Source organism: Fusarium odoratissimum, assembly GCF_000260195.1.
Source record: "Fusarium odoratissimum NRRL 54006 unplaced genomic scaffold supercont1.21, whole genome shotgun sequence".
NCBI lineage: Eukaryota > Fungi > Ascomycota > Sordariomycetes > Hypocreales > Nectriaceae > Fusarium > Fusarium odoratissimum.
This window is the reverse complement of record NW_022158706.1, coordinates 85,267-105,616: the sequence shown is the minus strand read 5'-3', so window position 1 is coordinate 105,616 and position 20,350 is coordinate 85,267. Positions and strand designations below refer to the sequence as shown.

Genomic DNA, 20,350 nt, shown 5'->3' with positions numbered 1-20,350 from the left:
GGCCAATTGCATGCAGCTGCAAAGTGGCTTGGTAGTCAATTCGGAGGATGAGTCCCCGTGTCTTGAGTGGCGTAATCACGACAACACCATTCTCTTAACGCATTGAAATAATTATATAAACTCTTCAAAACAGCGAATTCCACGATCTTTCATCTTTACAACTACAAACCATCTTCTAGATATCATATTCGTCTCGATTTTCTTCTCTAGTCATCCCCCTCACCGTTACCATGGCTCTTCCAAAACAAGTCGATGTCCTAGTTGTAGGCAGTGGCAACGCTGGTTTTGCAGCAGCTCTCTCAGCAGCTCAGAACGGCGCAGAAAGTGTCCTGCTTATCGACAAGTGTCCCGAGAACTGGGTCGGTGGAAATTCTTATTTCACCGCTGGCGCGTATCGAATTGCCCATGGCGGACTTCAAGATATCCTGCCAATCGTCAACAACGTCTCCCGGCAACAAGCCGAGAAGATCGATCTTGCTCCTTATACCGAGAAAGACTTTCAAAACGATATGGACAGAGTCTGCATGGGACGCTCAGACCCTGAACTATCAAAGAGCCTCATTCAGAACTCCAATGCTACTATCAAGTGGCTAGCTGCGAATGGAATACGATTCCAACTTTCCTTCAATAGGCAAGCATATGAGGTTGATGGGAGAATTAAGTTCTGGGGTGGTATGTGTATCAAGACCGAGGATGGAGGCAAGGGTCTCATTCAAGACTATCTTGCTGCCATCAAGAAGCACAATGTCCAAGTTTCGTGGTCAACTGGCCTCGCGGGATTGAAGAAGCACTCTTTCAATGATGGCTACGAAGTTGAAGTCTCTCTTAATGGCGTCAAGCGTACATTGACCGCTGGTGCTGTAATCCTAGCTGCCGGCGGTTTCGAGTCAAATCCTCAGATGCGAAGTCAATTCCTTGGACCTGGCTGGGACTTGGCCATGGTTCGAGGGACACCTTACAATACTGGCGATGTTTTGGGACTGGCTATACAACAACTTGGCGCGCAGGCTGTGGGTAACTGGTCTGGTTGCCACTCTGTCGCCTGGGACGCCAATGCTGACCCAAACACGGGTGACCGAGAAGCTTCCAACGAGTACACCAAGTCAGGATACCCTCTTGGCCTCATGCTCAACGTTGATGGCGCGAGATTCGTTGATGAAGGTGTTGATCTTCGAAACTACACCTATGCCAAGTTTGGCCGAGCTATTCTTCAACAACCCGAGCATCTGGCTTTCCAGGTCTGGGACTCCAGAACAAGCGGTTGGCTACGGTCAGAAGAGTACCGCGAGGAACGTGTTGAGCGCATTACTGCCAATACTCTGGAGGAGCTGGCCGACAAGTGCGCAGAACGCGGTCTTCGAAACAAGGCTGCCTTTATTGACACAGTTCATGAGTACAACGAAGCAGTCTATGCTCACCGCCAAGAGAACCCTAATGTCAAGTGGGATCCAGCCATCAGAGATGGACTATCAACACAGTCTTCCACGAAGAAGCTTGATTTGGCCAAGTCCAACTGGGCTCTGCCTTTGGACAAGGGGCCTTATGTAGCAGTCAAGGTCACATGCGGCGTCACCTTCACATTTGGCGGTGTCAAGGTTGATCCTCAAACTGCTCACTTGATCCATGGCCCAACTGGTAGTCCAGTGCCAAATATCTATGTTGCGGGGGAGATGGTGGGGGGCCTGTTCTACTCGAACTACCCTGGTGGAAGCGGCCTGACTTCAGGTGCTGTTTTTGGAGCCAAGGCTGGAAAAGAGGCTGCGAAATCTGTTACGGGCGGCCGATCAATCTCAAGCCGGCTATAGACCAGTTTGTGAACTGTGGATTCTGTTAGAAGAAGCCTAAGAGTTTTATGTATTTTTGTGGTATCTTATCAGTTTAAATAAAACCTGGATTACCTGTCTCTCGTAGCAATGCATCAATAATATTGAAGCTTGTGAAGGACAGCTATCTGCACTGAAGTGAATCTTTTACTGACGTCCAAGAGACCTTATCTTGGCCAAGGTGAGAGCCTGATGTATGTCTCCCTACACAATCAGAAAGCTTACTTCAGGACTTCTCAGAATCTCCAGCCAGTTCAGCCCGTTGGGAGCTTTGGCTCGTTCTCTCCAGATAAGCTCAAGTGTTTCCATTGCGGTATACAGGAAACCCCACGGAAACAGACGTGACTGTCTTCTCATCCTATCCATTATCCACGCTTGCTGATCGTGATCACTCGTTTGAGCTCCAGCAATAAAAGTTGGCCAAAACGACGTCTTGAAGTTGGGATCCTCATCAGTGATATGATGGAGATGGAAGATGAGCCCGTGCTCGAGATCCTGCTCGGTATCTTCTGGCAGAAAGCTCCTCACGGAAGGGATGGCATACATGATGTACAGACAGCATGCCATCTGATGTGTATATCCTGTGTGAATCCGGCTTGGGATATCTGTGACCTGACGACCAAGAGGGACTTGCTGGATATCCCGAGACCACGTTTCGACATTGAACGCCATGGCTTGCATGAATAGTTCGTACCCTTTCGCGGCCGCGCCCTCCATATCATCATGATTGGCTGTATGCCTTTGCAAGATCATTGCAGTAGACCACAGAATCTGCAAGACTTCAGCAGGACAGCAGATAAAGCTGTTCCGGGCGGCATAATGGATTGCAGATGATGCGATTGTTGTGTTGAGCGCCAGAGAGGACTGCGGAATCTGGTCCATGAAGGTCAATGCAAATACATAAAAGCTGACACATCGGTTAACGTCCCGCCGTCTCGAGGAACAAGAACAACGCTTACATGTAGCAGTCCGAGATAACAAAGTCCTTGAGCATCTCACCCACGCTCGTAGCCGGCTGGGCATAACTTAGCAGCCAGCCGATTCCATCGAGATGTGCCTTGGAGCCATGTTTCCCCGAATCGATCATATCGGCGGTTACAAGAAGCATAGCAGCTGTCAATACCATGTCGCGTCCATGGGTGTCCAGGTCCTGGAAAGCCATGCGTAGAAGGTAAAGCGCCTTTTGTTTAGCCGCCAATGCATCAAGCATAGCCCGTCGAGATGGTTCCCAGTTGTTATTGACGTGGTTTAGTGTCACCGGTCTCTTTTCGGTGTCTGGTCTTAGAACATTGGACATATGTAGAGCTGCGGCAGTGATCATCGTGTATTGCAGGACGGGGCTGCAGAATCCCATGGGTAATAATCTTGGGAACGGATTGTGGCCCGGTAGGTCTATTGCTACAAGCTGAGGACAAAGACCATCCGCAACTGGTTGTTCATAGTCAGTAAAGAGCATAGGAAGACCAACAGGGGACGACAAACAATACGATAAATAATAATGATCGCTTGAGCTCATGTCGCTAAACAAAGGGTCAGTCAAGTTGCCGTAAAGTTGTATACTATCATCAAGATCCAGATCTAGACAATGATTGCTGCTTATGCATTGATTGGCAGTGTTTATAGTCAGCCTGCTTGCATCTGCGTCTGTCTGGCTTGATGATGAATGGTCTGGGTTGTCGTTGTTGCAAGGCAGCTTTTTGCCAGCCAATTTGCCACGGCTTGCCACGGAATCCGTCCATCTCCATAGTGTGCCATATCCAAGACATTCTTTGCCCAATGATATGCACTTGCGACAAGAGGGAACTGATCCGTCACAGCGGAATCTTTTTCGCCGGCAGTTGTGACATCCATTTGGGTTGGTGCGTTGTGAACCCATGCAGATCTGCGCTGGACATAGATACAAGCTGGTCAGAACAACCTTGCTGTAGCTCTCCTGGTGGAACTGACTGGTGATTTGAGGTCGACTGAGCGCTAGGTATAAAGAGGAAGAGGATGGGAAATCTCCAGCTTGAAGCAGATCCATTCGTGACAGCCCCGGTTTTCCATAGTGGAGAAAAGCTTGAGCCAGTAGCATCGAACGGACGGATATAAGAATCTGGATAAGTTAAACCCGCCCCCGAACATCATCGAAACGTCATCACTACCAATTCAATTACAGATGTTCTATAATTGCCGTGATATCCTAAAAATAGAATGCGGCTTATTTTATTGAAAGATCTATTTCTTCGAGATGGTGATATCACTCTCGGAGAGGGATTTCTGGTGTCTTGGTCTCGCTTCGTTGAGATTCCCCTGATTCTGAACTTGTCACACGTCGCGCCAGTCTCAGATCTCCAGTTCAAACATTCTGAGCCCCTTCAAATTCCTTCTGAAAATCTGCAGCACTCTTCACGTGGCCCCGAGAAGGAATGATCTTATCCAAGATAACCCGGTGAAGCTCTCCATCCCCATCAGCACAAGCGTCGCTGATGACTGTTGTCGCAAATTCAGCATCTGTTGCTGTGACTGCCGTTCTCAGAACACAGCCAGAAGTGCTCAAACCGGAGAGAACAAGAGACTTGATGCCCTTCTCCTTCAGATAATCAAGTAAGCCTGGGGACTTGAGCGCCGAGATATGTCCCGGGACCCGGTGAAAGGTGAGCTCGTCTTTGTCATCAGCCCGAAGTTCAGCTGGTTCGGGCTGTTCCAGGCTCTTCATAATCTCCAAGAGCCCTTGGAAGCGATCCACGCCTTTGCAGGCCGGGAAGGGAGTGCCGTTTGCGTCGATAAGGCAGTGGACAACGGTGATGTTGTGAGTCTTGGCCCAGTTTCGGAGTTCAACTGCGACCTTCAAGGCTGGCTCAGCAGACGGACCAGCAACCTTCTCGATGAATAGGGTGTACCAATCAAGGAGAAGCAGAGCTGTTTCAGAGGACCCATAGGCGCTCGGGGACGAGGCGTCGAGTGTAGTGGTAGACATGGTGATATTAAGTGTATTGCTGAGTGCTGGGTTTAAGACAAGATTTAAGCTTGGAGTATTTGATTAACCAGCGGTAAAATATGAGTCTTATATACTGCACTGAATTATGTGAGATCAACACTTCAGGACGATCAATGGACTTAGATATGGTTAACTCGGCGATATGTGCAGTTAACCCCGTCTGGTGTTATGAGGTTATCCCCACTCGGTGCCGATTCGGCAAAGCTTTTTTATGCTTTCGCTCCACTACAGGGTATTCAATATCCAGGGACCAGTGCCATCCTGATTAAAGACTGCAGCCAAAACAAGTTAATTATCTTTTAAAGGGCTTGAAAGAGATGACACAGACATAAGTATTTTAGGGCTTGTACTAGCATTAATGTCTCCAATCCCAGTAGCCCACATAATACAATCTCATATTACAAATAAGAAGGACCCAAAAGCCTCCGCGGAAGGTTTAGAAATTATTTCATAGACATCCACTACCCGCAATAGACTATGGTATACTGGTCTTGTACTATAATGTATTAAGTCCGGCTCTGTGTCCCCAATCAGAATGCAAAGAACCATCCGGTGCTATCTCCATAGACAGCATTTGGGGATGTCCATACAGGCATACTATAGTTCGCTTGCTGTCTATCTGATCTTGAAGGTATAAGTAGCGACCTAGTTCCAGAGGTTTGCTTTTTCTTTGCCATCAATTTGACGTTTCACATAATCTTATACCCAGAGCCAACAAGAAGTGTCTCCATACAGCACAACTAGACGACATGGCCGGCTTGAAAGAAATCGCTGTGATTGGCGGCACTGGTGCACAAGGCATGCCAGTAGTACAAGGTCAGAATGCTGTGATATAAACAAGGTTTCAATGTTGTGCTGACACCCACTGGAAGCTTTATCGCAGAGTGGACGTTACCTAGTCAGGGTCTTGACTCGAAATCCAAAGTCTTCCCGCGCTGAGAAGCTCGCCGCCCTACCAAATGTATCCCTCATTCAAGGCACTCAAGAGAACCAACAGGATCTACACCGTGTCTTCAAGGGCGTGTACGGTGCTTGGGTAAATCTCGATGGTTTTACCCTAGGCGAAAAAGACGAGCTCTTCTACGGCTTCAGAGCCTACGAGATTGCGAGGTCTGAGCATGTGCAGCACTATGTTTGGGCGCACATTGAGTATGCCTTGGGCAACGCGAACTTTGACGAGAGCTACCACTGCGGACACATGGTTTCCAAGGGCAGGGTGGGCAAGTTTATTCTTGCACTTGGCCAAGAACCTATGAAGACCACGCTTTTCAGTACTGGTCCGTACATGGATATGCTCATAGATGGCATGATGACTCCTAATATCCAGCCCGATGGATCCTTTTTGTGGATTAACCCGCTCCGTATGTTACTTTCCTTATTTTCAACCTCTTCGTCTTTGAGCAGTATCTGCATTCTCGAGTGGAGGTCCGAGTGACTCAAAGTATCTGGCTAATATGCATTAATAGCAAGCGACGTGAAACTCCCCTTGATTGCTCTTTGTGACGTGGGCATTTATAACCTCTGGATCTTTGACAACCCATCTGAGTCGGCAGGCATTGATCTCTCTGTAGTGACAGATAATGTGAGCTTCAAAGAGATCGCCGAAGCCGTTGCAGAGGTTACTGGCAAACCTGCATCGCATCAGAGCGTGCCATTCGAGTCATATGCACCTCTGGCAGAGCCTTACCCAGGCGCTTACGTCAACTGGGCCCTAGGTCCTGATGCACCACGAGACGACTCAATCATGAGTTGGCGAGACAATTTTGGTGCGTTTTGGCGATATTGGGGCGATGGCATTACTCCATCGCGGGATACAGAAATCCTCGATCGTATCTATCCCAATCGTATCAAAACAGTGAGAAAATGGATGCGACACGTGGGATATAATGGGACGCGTCGGGGGAGCGTTCTGAAGATGGTGGAAGATTGGGCTGTTAAAATGGCATCTTAGGCTTGTGCATACGCCAATGTCTGATACTGGTTGGTTGAGACCTTCGCAGTCTTATGTTTTTGAACTGTAAAGTATAGGACCAACTTCCTTCCGTGGATAGCTTTTCCCTCATATTAGTAGCAGACATTGTTTTATAAAGGTTGCTTAAACTTCAAGGTGACACTCTTATCTTGAGAGAACCAGGTACCAAGCCCAATACCTAATGGGTTTAAGTGCATACTAAAGTCGGTTTTGCAAGTTTGCTATTGCGGATGCCAATCAGACTCTTGGCCCTGGAAATGGCGTAATCTGCATTGCCGCAGTGGGTTAGCTGTGGCATTGAGTGGTTGTTTCAAAGCTTGCAGAAGCTTCGGCAGTGCTGTCCCAGTCCTCCAATGACTTCAAGGTACGAGGACACCAAACCATGCACCAGATTCTGGGCTGGTGTTACCGAAAACTGAGGCTTATCTGGCCATGAATCAGTCTCTACTGACCTTGCGTCCATGTTACCAGATTGATTTGTTCAGCCTGTGTGGAGCCCTGCATATGGAAGCGAACGCCAACCCATACCAAATCCTCGGTTACATCGGTAAGATGCTCAACAGCAGGGATCTTACAAGTTCGGATGATAAGGCGCATTGGAAAGGTACAAGCGTCGCTCGACGTGTCATGATCCTTGGTCGATGCGCAAGGGACAGATCTTGGGAGGGTTAAGCGAGGGGAACTGTTAAAAAGATGCTAGTGATGCTGGTACCGAGTCAAAACTGCATTTCGGGAATGGCTCGTCTCTTCAAAACCCATGATAAATGCCAAGACTCAGGAGCGGAATCAAGACAGACTCAGCTGTGGCTTGGAAGCGGCTTTCGAAAATCATGATCTTTGACAGCGAGTCAAGACCAAATACCGACAGGAAAAGCCCCTTTCTGAAAAGGTGGAAATTGGATGACCTGGGCGTTTTTCAGCCCTTTATCAGTTGGGTAAGGAAGCATGTTTCTTTTTCCAGATGATTTGTCGAACAGATAACTGTCAAAACTCTCATACGAGGCTTGTCACCAAGAAAGCGCCGCTGCCAGTAGCATGCCCACTACCCCAACAAGCGTAAACTCAGAATTGGCGGTTAATCTGCAGCGGTCGAGTTATCTATTGGAGCTAAGACGAGATAACGATAACGGGTGCTTCTTTCGGCATGGTCGTATCCGGGGAAAGCTGTCATGGCTGGATCGAACGAGTCAGTTGTTCTGCAGACAGGTTCAGCTCTCGTCATCGGCTGCCATTCAAAATGCAGATCCCGTCCTGCCTGCATGAGGATTCCCCCCCTTCTTGCTGTAGCAAATATCCTCGACTGTTATTTCCCATTATTTTGTGCGATTTCTATGAATTGGCGCTGCCACAGCGCGTGCTCAAATTATGGTTGGACTTCAACCTAATATTTGGGCCGCTGTCGCGATCCCATGGCTCGCGGCTTTGGCGTCCCTCGTTCTTCGTGTCTGCGCCCGACGCATGACCAAGATGAGCTGGTGGTTTGACGATTACTTCACCATACTGGCCTTTCTCTTCGCGACGGGGTACTGCGGTATCATGGTTGAATGTCAGAACCCCGGCTTGGCTTTTGATTGAGACTTACAATGATACAGGGACCCTACATACATATCTCGGAGTGTACATACCCGACTCGATGCCCGCCGATGAACATGAGGCAATTCTACAGCAATCACGGTTTCTGGCCTACTTCAATTCCCTTTGCTACGCTTCATCAATCGCTTGTTCCAAGCTCGCCATCTTGTGTCTGTATTGGCGCTTGTTTCGCATTTCATCCATTCGCATTCCAATCATGGTCACGATCGTCGTGGTAGTCATCTGGATTATCATCAGAACATTCATGCTCACATTTCGTTGCGTCCCCGTCCAGTCCCTTTGGGACTACACTATTACAGACAAGGTCTGCAATATCGACAGCGACAAATTCTTCCTGGGAACCATCACTGCTCATTTTATCATCGATATCATCATCTTGGTCTTACCTATTATTGAGGTCTTCAGACTTAGACTTCGAACGGGTCAAAAGCTGGCAATCGGTGCTCTGTTCCTTCTTGGTACCATGTAAGTTTTCATATCCTCCCACTTACTTCCCGAATTATTCGACTGACATCTAGTTCAGTGTCTGCATTGCATCTATGTTTGTGCTAATTGTACTTATTAACTGGCCTGAGGATACAGGACAGATGCCTCATGACTATGCCATGTTCTGCATTCTGGGATCTGTTGAAGTCAATATCGCCATTGTCTCTGGTCAGTACATGTCTTTGTCAGCCATCTGATTCAATTATTAACTAGCTATCACAGCATGCTTCCCTCTTCTTCGTCCAATCTTTGTCCATATTCTCCCTTCCAGTTTCCTCAGTTCTTATGGGAAAAGCAGCCAGCCTATCAGCCGGCCGAGCAATGCTATCAAGCTTACAACACTTATTCGGACAAATAAGGACCGCGAAGCTGATGAAACAAGCTCAACGCATCAATTGGCTGACATGGAGAACGGACTGCATTATCATTCTGGTGACGTGCAACGGACCGAAGGAGTGCATACTATGATCTCGAGTGAACAGTCGGGTTCTAGTCCTGAAGTTGACACGGCGGGAATCTACGTGCGAAATGACACGGTCGTGGAGATTAAGCAGGTTGAAAACAAAGGCTTTTATCGGCTTGAGTAATTTATATAGAGAATCAAGAGGCTTTATAGAACACCACTATTGGAACAAATGACATCATATACCAACAAACCGTTTTAGTGATCACCTTTCCTGTCTTGTTCCGGTACTACGTAAAGGGACCAGGGTCAACAGCCCGTGCTGCCGAGCTAATAAGCTTGATGTCGGTGGTGACCCATTGTTCCACGGCACTTCAACGATCCAAGTGGGACTCTGAGGTCTTGCGGCATACCATTACGGAGCCTACGGCCGCTCGGATGGACACGGACTCAGAGTTCGGAGTCCGTTGCGTGGATATTGGTGATGCTATCATGTTATACTTTGTAGAAATATTAAAATAAAATTATACGGGTAATGTTCGTGCGCTGACTTATGGCATGAGACCTTGAATTAAACTCTGTTGTATGGCCGAAAGTCCCGGATACTACGTCGGTAGTTCCCACGGCGCCCTGAGAATCCCTTCTGATCGGCAGCACTACGTAGTCGGACGTGCGTTCGTGCCGGAATTTTTAAATGACAAAGTCACACTGCGCTATCCTGTCGGCCTGCCGATTCGCTGTCTCGTGCTGACGTGCAATTGAAACTTTGGATTAGGCTGGTGTTACAAGGGAGGCTATAGCAATCAGCCGCACGTATTTAAGCATCCTCCCCTCCGTCTTTTGTCAGAACTCTTTAACCACCTTTAGTTTATTGACAAGATGAAGTTGAATAATTTCCTCCCCTTCTTTGCCTACTTGGCAGGCCATGGTGCCCTCGCAACGCCTAAGCAGGATACCCTTGAGGTCGATGTCGCCATTGTCGGCGGTGGCGCAACTGGTGCTTACGCTGCAGTCAGGCTGCGAGAAGATTACGGCAAGAAGGTCGTGGTAATTGAGAAGCAGAACAGACTCGTGAGTTACCTTGGCCGAGAGGAAAATGTGACTGCTGATGCGTTGTTAGGGCGGTCATGTCCACGCTTATAAGCCGAGCGCCAACGCGAGACCGATCAACTACGGAGTCCAAGCATATCTCGACCGAAAGACAACCAAGGCTTTCTTCAAGCGATTCAACGTTGGACTCATCTCTCCCGATCTGATCAGCTCCGCCGAACTGTTGTTCACCACCAAGGATGTTGATTTCAGCACCGGAAAGAAGGTTGATCCCGACTACGGTGCTATCAACTCCACCGTCGCCCTGGCCGCGTATGCTGCGCTGGCCGCCAAGTATCAACCTTGGTTCGAGAACGGCTACTTCAAGAAGGGAGAAGTCCCCGAAGACCTTCTTCTTCCCTTTGGCGAGTTTCTTGAGAAGTACCAACTTGGAAGTGCCCTTTCTATCCTGCGAACTCTCATCTGGCTTTCCGACGCGACGCATACCCCGACTTGGAATGTCATGGCTGTTGTTGGAGAGCCTCAGCTTGCGGCCTTCGGATTTGGTCTTACTGGTCCTACATTCAAGTGGCCATCGACATATTCTTCAGAGACACTCTACGACCGTGTCTATGACTTGATCAAGGATGACGTTCTTCTTGAAAGCACAGTTGCCTGGAGTAAGCGAACTTCCCAGGGCTCAGAGCTCGTCGTGCAGACACCCTCTGGCAAAAAGACCATCAAGGCCAAGAAGGTCCTCTTTGCGGCAACTCCATCACCAGACAACGTTGGTTCTTGGGATCTCGATACCAAAGAGAAGTCGCTCTTCTCCAAGTTCTCATGGGAGACGCTGTACGTTGGCGTCGTCGGCAAGACAAGCCTGCCCAAGGACGTTACTGGCATTAGCAACACCGCTGACAACGCCACCAACTTCTACCTTCCACGAGGTAACTTTGTCGATGCCTACACTCGTTCGGGTGAGCAGGACCTTTGGACAACTCGTGTCCTTGGTCAGGCCAACCTGACAGCTCAGAAGGCCAAGGCTCTTATCAAGCAGGTTTTCACCAACATCGACAAGGCTGGAACTTATGATGTGACCACTCCTGATATTGTTGCATTTGCATCTCACGGCTTGACTGTTCCCAAGGTCTGTGCTCAGGAGCTTGAGGGTGGCTTCTACAATAAGATTTATGCCCTTCAGGGCCAGCGCAACACTTTCTGGACTGGTCTCACTTGGGCTCCTGACTACACTCCTATTCTTTGGGACTTCACTGAGAAGCTGTTTCCCCAGATCCTGTCTGGCCTTTGAGTATGGTTAGTTAACATGTGGTGATGGGGGAGTGAGTCTGTAAGGTTTGCTACTTGGATGCTTTTTTCATACAGCCAGTTTAGAGTTCTATTCACTATAATGCAATAATTTATACAGACTATCGATGCAGCCATGCAAGGCATTTAACGTTCTTTTGTTACCACTATCTGTCCTAATACTAGTTATAAGGAAATGACTTTATTGCGGCTGTTAATCCAACTCAACTAAGCGACGTGAAAGCCGGGTTATATAAGCATACGCCTTTAATAGCTACATTGCTCACCTGCTTCCCCTTCTCGTGTTAAACACATGAGCACGGAGACATACCCTGGACTGGTCTTCTAACACAGCAACTGAAAACAGGTCACATTATGTACGAGGTGCCCAAAAGGATAACATTTTAGCAAAGCCATCGTCGTGGCCTCGGGAATATGAATTATTTTCGAGTTCTTTGGACAGGCAGTGGTGATTTATTAACAGATCCCGCCCTTGTGGTGCGTGAATTCTGAGGGCCTCCATTCCAGATAATGAAAAAGGTTGAGTAAATTTAGTATAGACTTATCATTCCACCGAAAACTTTGGGATCGCGGTCATCCGGATCTTGATGGGAGAACTTGGATAGAGCTGACAGTTAATGCTTGCATCGCGCGCTCTTACATGTGAAGTCAACCTCAAGAGGTCCAGAATCGAGCCCATTATCAGATTGACGGTACGACCGTCGACGAAAGCATCAGGGGGTTTAAACGCTATGACCACTAATAGCAGCCTAAAAAGGAGTCGCCATATTTGGATCCTCGGGAATGCAAGGGACATTGCTCCACTACAGGCAATCGACTGGTCTAGAAACCAGTGTAGGATTTATACGAGCCCGCTAAGTGGACTTTTAGTCATGTTACCGAGATTAGAGTTTAATGGAAGGATGTTCTATCAATTGCTATAAATAAATACAATACGTGTTGAGAAACATAAAACAGTCAATTCTTTCAGGTCCTTCAGCCCAGTGTCTTGGGGTTTTCTAAGTCACAATGAAGTTTCCGACTACCAAGGCGGCTGTCTTGACGCTAGGTACACAGGCAGTAATCGATTGAGCTTATCCCTGCTGACAGTTGCTGTAGCTCTATTCGAGACTTGCAATGCTCTCCAAGTGACCATCCTCGCAGATACCAACCGCGATGGAAAAATCGACAAGAAAGATAACGATGGCAAATCTTCATGGACCGCTAATCGTGGCGCCTTAATCTTACCGAACATCGGCGATACTGGCCGTCGTTGTGCTAAGCAATGGGGACCCAGCGTCGACATCATCCCGAGCAATGAGACTTATTTGGACCTGTGCAACGATGCGACAGATGACATCCAACGTAACCCAAAATATCTTGCGCCACTCAAAACGCTTCCCATATCCGGATTGAGTCCATCTGCCAAGGGATCCATCCGGGTCACCGATAGAGCAGCCGCAGCAAAAGTCCGGGTCTTCACAAAGAAGGGTAACAAGTGGATCTACGTATCAGGCGATTATGTGTTCTCGGCCAAGGAGCTTTCGTCGGGCCTCGAACTGGGTATTGATGCCCGCGATGTCCGTCGTCCCAAGGGTTGGGATGGCAATGCAAAGATACAGTTCACAGTCACCGATGGCAAGACAAAATCAATCGACACCGTTGCTGTCCGAGTTGCCCCTGTATTGACTCATCACCACGGGCAGGTGGCCCAGCGTGTCTTCTCAACCGGTGTGAACGAGCCTGGCTCCAACCCTGTTCAGCAGCAGTATGTGGATGATATCAAGCGCAACGTCGCCAGTTCTGGTATCAAAGACCCAATCTTCCTCTTCGACAACCAAGATATCTGGACACAAGACTTTTTCGAGCCCGGTTATTCTAGCATACCTGGCCCGAATGGCCCGATTAATATCCGAATCATGATCCGATCAGTCCAGAGCTCCCGTAGGTCCGGCCGCGACGCGTTCCATGAGCTCCGAAACGACAAGGTCGGCGCAGTTCAACATCCAGGTGACGGCGACACCATCGACTCCACTGGAAACCTGGAGACCATTCCGCCCTACAAGCACAATGGAAAGTCGTTCCCTCAGGGCAGAACGATCATGGGCGCTTGGGATGGAAGAGCCCCTCTCATGGTTGACTTTCTCAAGGCCCAAGAAGTTCAAGACCCTCTGATCCTCGATACAAGCTGGTTGTACGTTGGCCATGTGGACGAGTTCCTCCAGTTTTTGCCTGCCTACAATGAGCGTGGATGGATCATTATGGTTGCAGATCCGCTCAAAGGCCTTGATCTACTGAAGAAGGCGTCCAAGGCCGGTCATGGAAGTGTCAAGGCTGTTTCCCGTTCACTTCAAGTGGAAGAGAAGAAGCAGGAGCTGTGCCTTCCCAGGCAGACTATCCAAGAGGCTCTCAAGTTTAAGAATTTTGAAGCCATCCAGAAAAGCTCGGCTCAGCGCATTGAAGCCAATCTCAACATTCTCAAACGAGAGACTGGACTCACTGACAAGGATATCTTCCGAGTTCCTATGCCTTTCTACTATGCCGAGTCGGACAGCTGGTTATGTCCCGGACAGAAGCCATCAGACTCAAATGCAGAGGAAGATACCTCCAAAACGCCTCAAAAGACCTCAAGTAAGACCGGTATCACGTTGAAAGGAACTATGGGACCTGGTTACAAGGCCAAATCGATCGTGGAGGCAGGCACTCCCAAGAACTCATTGCAACGACGCGCGGTTGATACAGCTACCCAAGTTCTAGCTCTCTGGCCGGGTACCGTCAATGGCCTGGTTCTGCCGGACCAAAAGGTCCTTGCACCCAAGCCTTGGGGTCCTGTAATCAACAAGCAGGACATCTTTGCGAATGCTGTATCTGAGGTATATGCCAACGCTGGGTTCAATGTTACTTATCAGGATGATTGGTTCTCTCACTTCAAGTTGCAAGGAGACGTGCACTGCGGCAGTAACTCTTGGAGGGCTATAGATATCAAGTTTTAGAAAGTTATTTGCTTGGATACTGAATGGCTATTTCATTTCTTCTTATCAGATATTGAAGTAAAGCTGTATACTGTCAGCCTAGCATACTAGTCCATCCCTTGGGAAGCTATAGCAAAACCACGCAAGTCCAGTAATAACCGACTTAAGCAAAATGCTCTGCAGAAGTATAGTCTTCCTTAGCAAGACCAACCTTGTGCCCAGGAACGGCTTCTGTGAGGCCCATAGAAGATGCAATCTCCATCAACCTTGCCTTCTCCTCATGAGATGCAGTATCACCAAACACAAGATCCATATCCTCCAGACTCTTTCCACGAGTCTCAGGCACGAAGAAGTAGGTAAAGAGGAAGGCAAGAAGGCAAAATGCGGCAAAGAAAATGTAAGTACCCCAGCCAATGGTGGCCAGCATGTCAGGCGTCACAAGGCCGATAATGAAGTTGCACATCCAAGTAGCACTAGTGGTGATAGCCATGGCCTTGGATCGGTTGCCAAGGTTGAAGATTTCAGAGGGCAGAACCCAACCGATAGGCGCGAAGGAAAACGAGAAGTTGACGTCATAGATGTAGATAAAGACGATACCGACCCAGCCCGCCGACTTATTGTCGGTAAGAGCTGAGCCATATCCTCCGATGATGCCACCGACAATAACGAGAGAGATGAAGGTTCCAGCTGCACCACACATGAGTAGCGGACGACGACCCAGCTTGTCAATTAAGAAGAGGGCGGGTAGCGTCGAAAGCGTGTTGACGATGCCGTATACACCAGTCGCCAAAAGACCAGAGGTATTTCCAGAGAGTCCCAGCTGCGCAAACATGGTTGGAGCGTAGTAGATGATGGCATTGCAGCCCATGAACTGCTGGAAAAACATGATGCAGCAGCCAATGGCGAGGCGCTTGAAGGCGGGCCATGTAGACAGGAGAGCAACATGCTGAGCAGCAAAGAGGGAAAGGCCCTTCTTCCCGGGAAACTTCTCCGCTGACACGGACTCGTCAAACAGCACCTCGGTCTTGATGGCTAGATACTCAGCTCTGATGGATTCTGAGTCAACCTGAACCTGACGGAGTTGAGCCAGGGCAGCAAGGGCCTGGTCTTCCTTGTGGCGCATGAGGTAAAAGCGCGGGGACTCGGGAAAAAAGATCATTCCAATGCCCAGAACAAGCGCAGGGAAAATCTGGAGGGCAAAGGGAACTCGCCAAGCAGCATCGGACTGTCCTGTGCATCCGTTGGGGCCGACATCGTATCGAGGATCGAAAGTGCGCTTGTCGGAAGTACCACCTGAGTACGGGATATCGGGTGCGCATCGATGGCCACCGATATACTGGGTTCCGTACTCTAGCCAGTAGCTCACGAGGATGCCGAGAGTGATGCTGAGTTGCTGCAGAACAACAAGAGTACCCCGGATGCCGGGGCTTGACACCTCGGACATATACATGGGCACAATCATCGTCAACATGCCAACTGCAAGACCAGCCACAGCACGTCCTGAGTCTCGTGTTAGGAGGAGTGAGAGAGGGGAAAAGTCTGCTGCTACTCACCAGCGAAAAGCATAGGGATCGAGTCGGCGCCAGCCTGGAAAGCAGAGCCGATGGTAAAGACGACAACAGCCAGGAGAATAGAACCCTTTCTACCAATGTAGTCGGCAATGGGGCCGTTGATAAGAGATCCAAACCACGCGCACAGAAGCAGAGTTGAGACGAACCAACCCTTGAAACTGCTGTCAAGGTAGATTCGTGGAAAGTCAGCGGCGAACGACTCCATGGTCAATACGCCCGACACAACACCTTGATCGTAACCAAAAAGGAAGCCACCAAGACTGGCAAACTAATACAGAGTGTCAGTTCCGATAAAGTTACGACAAGAAGCTGCTTACCATAGAGAGTCCAAAAATATAAGGGTTCTCGCGCAGCTGTCGCCAGACACCCTTCTTGGGTACTGCGTCGAGCTGCTGCTCATTTGTGGTTCGTTCAGCAGCCATATTGAAACTCGATGATTAAAGTGATGTTTAGGTCGAAATTGAATCTGGGGATGGAACTGGGGAAACAAACATTTGTGGAGGTTTTCTGGGGTTCTTATATTCGCATAGGATCAGCACGAGGTGGACAAGTTTTGCTCCGTGTGGACTGAACCCCACAGAATACTGGAGATCGACACTACGTAGGACTCCATCTCGCTGGGTCCGGCCAACTCCAGTCCGAACCAATCAGAAATCAAGGAGCTAAGTGTCCGGACTACTGTATCCCGTGAGGAATTGGAGCTGCCGTCTCATGATTCAAGAAGGACCGGTCTCCTCCGAAGAAATCAAGTTAAAGAGTCCTAAAACAACCTGGATTTTTCGCCGAATAAGCTCTCCTAATCAATTATCTCAATATGGATGGCGATTTGGTCAAGACAACAAGCAAGCTCAATGATCGCGTCGAGCGTCTTCTGACCCGGCAGAAGCTCTCAGGTCCAACACAACGAATCTTGATTGCGTTGGCTGGCGTACCAGGATCGGGCAAAACCACCATCTCTGATGCCTTGATCAGGGAGCTGAAGAAAAGCGGCATTCTCGATGTCGCAGTACTTCCAATGGTTAGTATATCCTCGAGCCCCAACTCCGAGCAACAACTACGTCATTAACACCCAATTCTCCAGGATGGATTCCATTATACTCGTACCACTCTCTCTTCCTTCCACGACCCTGACCAAGCCTTTCGAAGGCGAGGCGCGCCTTTTACATTCAATGCCGCCGCCTTATTAGATCTCGTGGTGTTACTCAAGACGACACCTGTGACAACAGATGACGAGCCGCAAACCATCATTAAAGCGCCGGGGTTTGACCATGCGAGAAAAGACCCAATCCCCGATGCCATTGAGATTTCTTCACGGGCCAAAGTTGTTATCATCGAAGGCAACTACGTACTCTTGGACCAAGAGCCTTGGAGCCGCATTTCCACATTGGTAGATGATAAGTGAGTCTCGCGATCACCCCCTATTGTACTCCAAGCTAATGTGTACCAAAGGTGGTTTGTAGATGTGCCAGTTGATATCGCACGGGAGCGCTTAGCATCACGACACCTAAGAGCCGGAATCGAGACGACAATAGAAACAGCGATCAAGCGGGCGGACGAAAACGATATACCGAACGGAGAATACATTAGATCCCATCTCATCGAACCCAATGTGCGCATTATAAACTGATGATTCTAAGAAATCCATTCACTGCGGAAAGTTGGGCCAGTCTGGCCAGCCAAGAACGCTGGCAAACTCGTCAGCAGATGCTGCTGGCCACGTCGAAAAGTCCATTAGCATAGGATCCAGCTGGACATTTGCCCAATCCCCCGTGTTCAAGAGAGGGTCTGGCAGCATGACGTCGATAATGTTGGCGCAGCGAGTCGCGAGCTCATTGTCCACAAATACATCTCGGAAGATGCGACGGACCGTGTTGACATCCTCCTGCCACTTGGGCATGTCTGGTGATTCCGAGTTACTGAGGATAGCAAGGATGATGACCAGGGAAGCGTGGAATGTAAAATAGCTAGAGAAGTCAACCTCATCCTACAGACTTGTGAGGAATGACTCACATTGAATACCAAGTCACAAGCCTGGTTCTCTGTCTCTCCCTTGTATGCTGATCGATCGATGCTATCGTCGCACTCGCAGCGCGCACCGCAATGTTCATGCACCTTTCATCAGCCTCACTGACTGGTGCTGTCATGTTAGAATTACTTGTCCCAATTGCCCGCTTGAGAAATAACTGGCGGAAGATGATGATCTTGAGATTCCAGAAGCGCCACCAGAGACGTGACCTGTTGAAATAGAATGTAGGCTCAGCTGAGCGGACATCGTGTTCCAGCCTCAAGTACTCCGGCAATGTGCTGGACCATTTGTCCAATGTTGCATCCATGAATAGCGCGTCTTCCGGTGCCACACATGACGATGAGAGCAGACGATTGGAGATGTAGTTGGACTTGACATGTAGCTCGCTCTGGTACTTCATGCCTGAGTACAGCGTCGGCCTGCTTACCTCTTCTGGCGCAAGTTCTGTTACACTCGTGAGGTCCTTTGCACACATTAGCAGGACATTCACGTTATATCCGGTTACCGCATACCTCATCATCAATATTCAGAACCGGTCGCACGTCCATGGCCTCCTCACCCGGAAGAAGGATCGGCCTCCCAAAGGTAGTCGAGGCACCACTGTCAAACATGTACAGCCCCCACCAGACACGGCGCCGCATCTCTCGTTGCAAGAGACTGATGTTCCAGTCGGGCAGCTCTCTGTGGAGACCCAAACTCAGAGCCATTCGTGTCGCAAGCCCGAGGAAGTTGGATCCCGTGTTGGGCTTATTGCGCTTCTGGCTCAGATTGCTGAACAAAATGAGAGCTTGAACAAAGGTCAGATCCGCGCTTGCGAACAAGCACTCGGCGTCCCCAAACGAGAGTGCTAGATGGTACAGCTCATCATCGAGTTCAGCGTTATCATTGTTGAGACACCATGCTCCCAGTGCCATAATGGTATAGAGCAGCATCTGCCACGATCGTCGTTTTGGTCGCTGTATAACCTCGTGAAGCTGGGCTCGGAAGGTGGGCTCATGCACGAACGGATAGCTGCGGTGGTAGACCTCAAAATAGCCATTCACCAACTGTTCGATAACATGTCTCGACGTGACCGAGTTAGATAGCTGGGAAGAAGACTCCAACCCAGCATGGGGTCGTGGAACCTCGGAGCTATCGCCGATGAAGGGCCTCGAATGACCCGTCCAGAGAAGTAGTGATCTGAGGAAAAATACACCAGCAGTAGGTCCTAGTCAGAGTTAATGGTCTGTGTGTTTATGTCTGGGCTCACCGACTTACCCAAGTATCCCGCCCCTCTCGGCTCAACGGACAATGACGCCATCCCATCCGTCAGCTCATCAACGTCTTCCTGCCAATCGAAGCCATCGCTTTCTGCAGGCACGGCATCTGAAATGGCACCGCCGACCTGAACTGGACTGTGGGGCGACGTAGGATTTATTGGTGGCGACAGGGATGCATTCGGCTGGGATGCGTCTGCAGGAGCTTCAACTCCCTGCGATGCCAGGGCTTCATTGATGTCAACATCAGGGAGGAGCTGGCCAAATAGGCGCTCCACGTTTGCGAGGCGTCTCTCAACTCTGGTCAGATAGCTGAAGGGAGGGGTCAGCTAGGTCTTGCACAGCTTTGATGGAGCAATTACTCTCGCGTGAGAGGCGTTCTCTGAGTCCTCTCGCTATAGCGACACGGCCTCCCAGACCGCGTACAACTCATGCATCTTGGTCTTTCCTTGGAGCACTTCGTCTGTCAGCGGCTATGCTTCAGAAGACTGGGATAGCGCCTTACCCTGAGCTTTTTGCTCCGACAATAGTCACACTTGAGGTATATAGTTAGCCTCAAACTAGGCCTATGATTTGTTCTTGAACAAGACTCTTACTGCGGGGATTTTTCCAAAGTGCGGCTTTATATCTGTCATGCCTTCTGGTTCTACATTGATGTTGAAGATTAAGGTTTTCATGGGGTCTGGGAAAAGTGACATCCATATGACACCATGTTGGTGGAGGCCTTCCCCGGAATATCTTTCTTCCTTTGTTTCATTCCTCATTTTTACCCTGATCGCAGCCAAAGACATAGGTCGTTCAGACAGTCAAGTGCAGCATCTTATTACGATCCATCGCACGGGTTGTAGTAAGTGGTCTAAAAAGAATAATCTCTAACTTCCTTCAAGGTCGTCTAATCTTTAAATATGTTTCGACCTGTCTTTAATAACACAGC

General features: G+C 49.1%; 10 protein-coding genes across 12 annotated transcripts; 6 read left to right on the top strand and 4 right to left on the bottom strand.

Moving 5' to 3' along the window:
- Positions 1–87: 87 nt before the first annotated feature.
- On the top strand, positions 88–1,910 carry FOIG_11199 (uncharacterized protein). Its single transcript, XM_031211748.1, has one exon. The coding sequence runs from the start codon at positions 231–233 to the stop codon at positions 1,803–1,805; it is 1,575 nt and encodes a 524-aa protein (XP_031058322.1). The 5' UTR covers positions 88–230; the 3' UTR covers positions 1,806–1,910.
- Positions 1,830–3,816, bottom strand: FOIG_11198 (uncharacterized protein). The gene is made up of 3 exons (XM_031211747.1): positions 3,306–3,816; positions 2,783–3,251; positions 1,830–2,730 (listed from the first exon to the last, which is right to left on the bottom strand). The coding sequence occupies exons 1-3, from the start codon at positions 3,697–3,699 to the stop codon at positions 2,028–2,030; spliced, it is 1,566 nt and encodes a 521-aa protein (XP_031058321.1). The 5' UTR covers positions 3,700–3,816; the 3' UTR covers positions 1,830–2,027.
- A 270-nt stretch (positions 3,817–4,086) lies between these two features.
- Positions 4,087–4,782, bottom strand: FOIG_11197 (uncharacterized protein; the record flags this gene model as incomplete). The annotated part of the gene is made up of 1 exon (XM_031211746.1): positions 4,087–4,782. The coding sequence occupies one exon, from the start codon at positions 4,780–4,782 to the stop codon at positions 4,162–4,164; it is 621 nt and encodes a 206-aa protein (XP_031058320.1). The 3' UTR covers positions 4,087–4,161.
- A 770-nt stretch (positions 4,783–5,552) lies between these two features.
- Positions 5,553–6,754, top strand: FOIG_11196 (uncharacterized protein; the record flags this gene model as incomplete). Its single annotated transcript, XM_031211745.1, has 3 exons — positions 5,553–5,619; positions 5,676–6,164; positions 6,270–6,754. The coding sequence occupies 3 exons, from the start codon at positions 5,553–5,555 to the stop codon at positions 6,752–6,754; spliced, it is 1,041 nt and encodes a 346-aa protein (XP_031058319.1).
- Positions 6,755–8,140: 1,386 nt separating this feature from the next.
- Positions 8,141–9,507, top strand: FOIG_11195 (uncharacterized protein; the record flags this gene model as incomplete). The annotated part of the gene is made up of 4 exons (XM_031211744.1): positions 8,141–8,321; positions 8,368–8,833; positions 8,892–9,022; positions 9,077–9,507. 4 exons carry the CDS (start codon positions 8,141–8,143, stop codon positions 9,439–9,441), a joined length of 1,143 nt encoding a protein of 380 aa, XP_031058318.1. The 3' UTR covers positions 9,442–9,507.
- Positions 9,508–10,123: 616 nt separating this feature from the next.
- On the top strand, positions 10,124–11,607 carry FOIG_11194 (uncharacterized protein). Its single transcript, XM_031211743.1, has 2 exons — positions 10,124–10,328; positions 10,378–11,607. The coding sequence occupies exons 1-2, from the start codon at positions 10,137–10,139 to the stop codon at positions 11,593–11,595; spliced, it is 1,410 nt and encodes a 469-aa protein (XP_031058317.1). The 5' UTR covers positions 10,124–10,136; the 3' UTR covers positions 11,596–11,607.
- Positions 11,608–12,620: 1,013 nt separating this feature from the next.
- Positions 12,621–14,614, top strand: FOIG_11193 (uncharacterized protein; the record flags this gene model as incomplete). The annotated part of the gene is made up of 2 exons (XM_031211742.1): positions 12,621–12,660; positions 12,711–14,614. The coding sequence occupies 2 exons, from the start codon at positions 12,621–12,623 to the stop codon at positions 14,582–14,584; spliced, it is 1,914 nt and encodes a 637-aa protein (XP_031058316.1). The 3' UTR covers positions 14,585–14,614.
- A 112-nt stretch (positions 14,615–14,726) lies between these two features.
- On the bottom strand, positions 14,727–16,605 carry FOIG_11192 (MFS transporter, SP family, sugar:H+ symporter; the record flags this gene model as incomplete). The annotated part of the gene is made up of 3 exons (XM_031211741.1): positions 16,452–16,605; positions 16,117–16,402; positions 14,727–16,063 (listed from the first exon to the last, which is right to left on the bottom strand). Exons 1-3 carry the CDS (start codon positions 16,554–16,556, stop codon positions 14,727–14,729), a joined length of 1,728 nt encoding a protein of 575 aa, XP_031058315.1. The 5' UTR covers positions 16,557–16,605.
- Positions 16,606–16,835: 230 nt separating this feature from the next.
- On the bottom strand, positions 16,836–20,079 carry FOIG_11190 (uncharacterized protein). Of its 3 annotated transcripts, XM_031211737.1 has the most exons (7): positions 20,013–20,079; positions 19,922–19,951; positions 19,779–19,873; positions 19,418–19,728; positions 18,673–19,367; positions 18,145–18,623; positions 16,836–18,098 (listed from the first exon to the last, which is right to left on the bottom strand). In XM_031211737.1, the coding sequence occupies exons 1-7, from the start codon at positions 20,049–20,051 to the stop codon at positions 17,780–17,782; spliced, it is 1,968 nt and encodes a 655-aa protein (XP_031058311.1). In that variant the 5' UTR covers positions 20,052–20,079; the 3' UTR covers positions 16,836–17,779. The 3 variants fall into 3 exon arrangements, with proteins under 3 accessions (XP_031058311.1, XP_031058313.1, XP_031058312.1); XM_031211739.1 differs by having other exon boundaries at positions 19,418–19,873; XM_031211738.1 differs by having other exon boundaries at positions 16,836–18,623.
- FOIG_11191 (uncharacterized protein) lies at positions 16,894–18,614 on the top strand. Its single transcript, XM_031211740.1, has 3 exons — positions 16,894–17,152; positions 17,216–17,532; positions 17,584–18,614. Exons 1-3 carry the CDS (start codon positions 16,949–16,951, stop codon positions 17,759–17,761), a joined length of 699 nt encoding a protein of 232 aa, XP_031058314.1. The 5' UTR covers positions 16,894–16,948; the 3' UTR covers positions 17,762–18,614.
- Positions 20,080–20,350: the final 271 nt, after the last annotated feature.

Coding starts and splice junctions, on each gene's coding strand:
- FOIG_11199 (XM_031211748.1), top strand. CDS start 231: ATGGCTCTTCCAAAACAAGTCGATGTCCTAGTTGTAGGCAGTGGCAAC.
- FOIG_11198 (XM_031211747.1), bottom strand. CDS start 3,699: ATGGGTTCACAACGCACCAACCCAAATGGATGTCACAACTGCCGGCGA. Junction 3,252..3,305: donor TCATTATTATTTATCGTATT/GTTTGTCGTCCC, acceptor ATGAACAACCAG/TTGCGGATGGTCTTTGTCCT. Junction 2,731..2,782: donor GTTATCTCGGACTGCTACAT/GTAAGCGTTGTT, acceptor CCGATGTGTCAG/CTTTTATGTATTTGCATTGA.
- FOIG_11194 (XM_031211743.1), top strand. CDS start 10,137: ATGAAGTTGAATAATTTCCTCCCCTTCTTTGCCTACTTGGCAGGCCAT. Junction 10,329..10,377: donor TTGAGAAGCAGAACAGACTC/GTGAGTTACCTT, acceptor ATGCGTTGTTAG/GGCGGTCATGTCCACGCTTA.
- FOIG_11191 (XM_031211740.1), top strand. CDS start 16,949: ATGGATGGCGATTTGGTCAAGACAACAAGCAAGCTCAATGATCGCGTC. Junction 17,153..17,215: donor ATGTCGCAGTACTTCCAATG/GTTAGTATATCC, acceptor CCAATTCTCCAG/GATGGATTCCATTATACTCG. Junction 17,533..17,583: donor TCCACATTGGTAGATGATAA/GTGAGTCTCGCG, acceptor TGTGTACCAAAG/GTGGTTTGTAGATGTGCCAG.
- FOIG_11190 (XM_031211737.1), bottom strand. CDS start 20,051: ATGACAGATATAAAGCCGCACTTTGGAAAAATCCCCGCA. Junction 19,874..19,921: donor GTCGGAGCAAAAAGCTCAGG/GTAAGGCGCTAT, acceptor TGACAGACGAAG/TGCTCCAAGGAAAGACCAAG. Junction 18,624..18,672: donor TTCTGAATATTGATGATGAG/GTATGCGGTAAC, acceptor ATGTGTGCAAAG/GACCTCACGAGTGTAACAGA.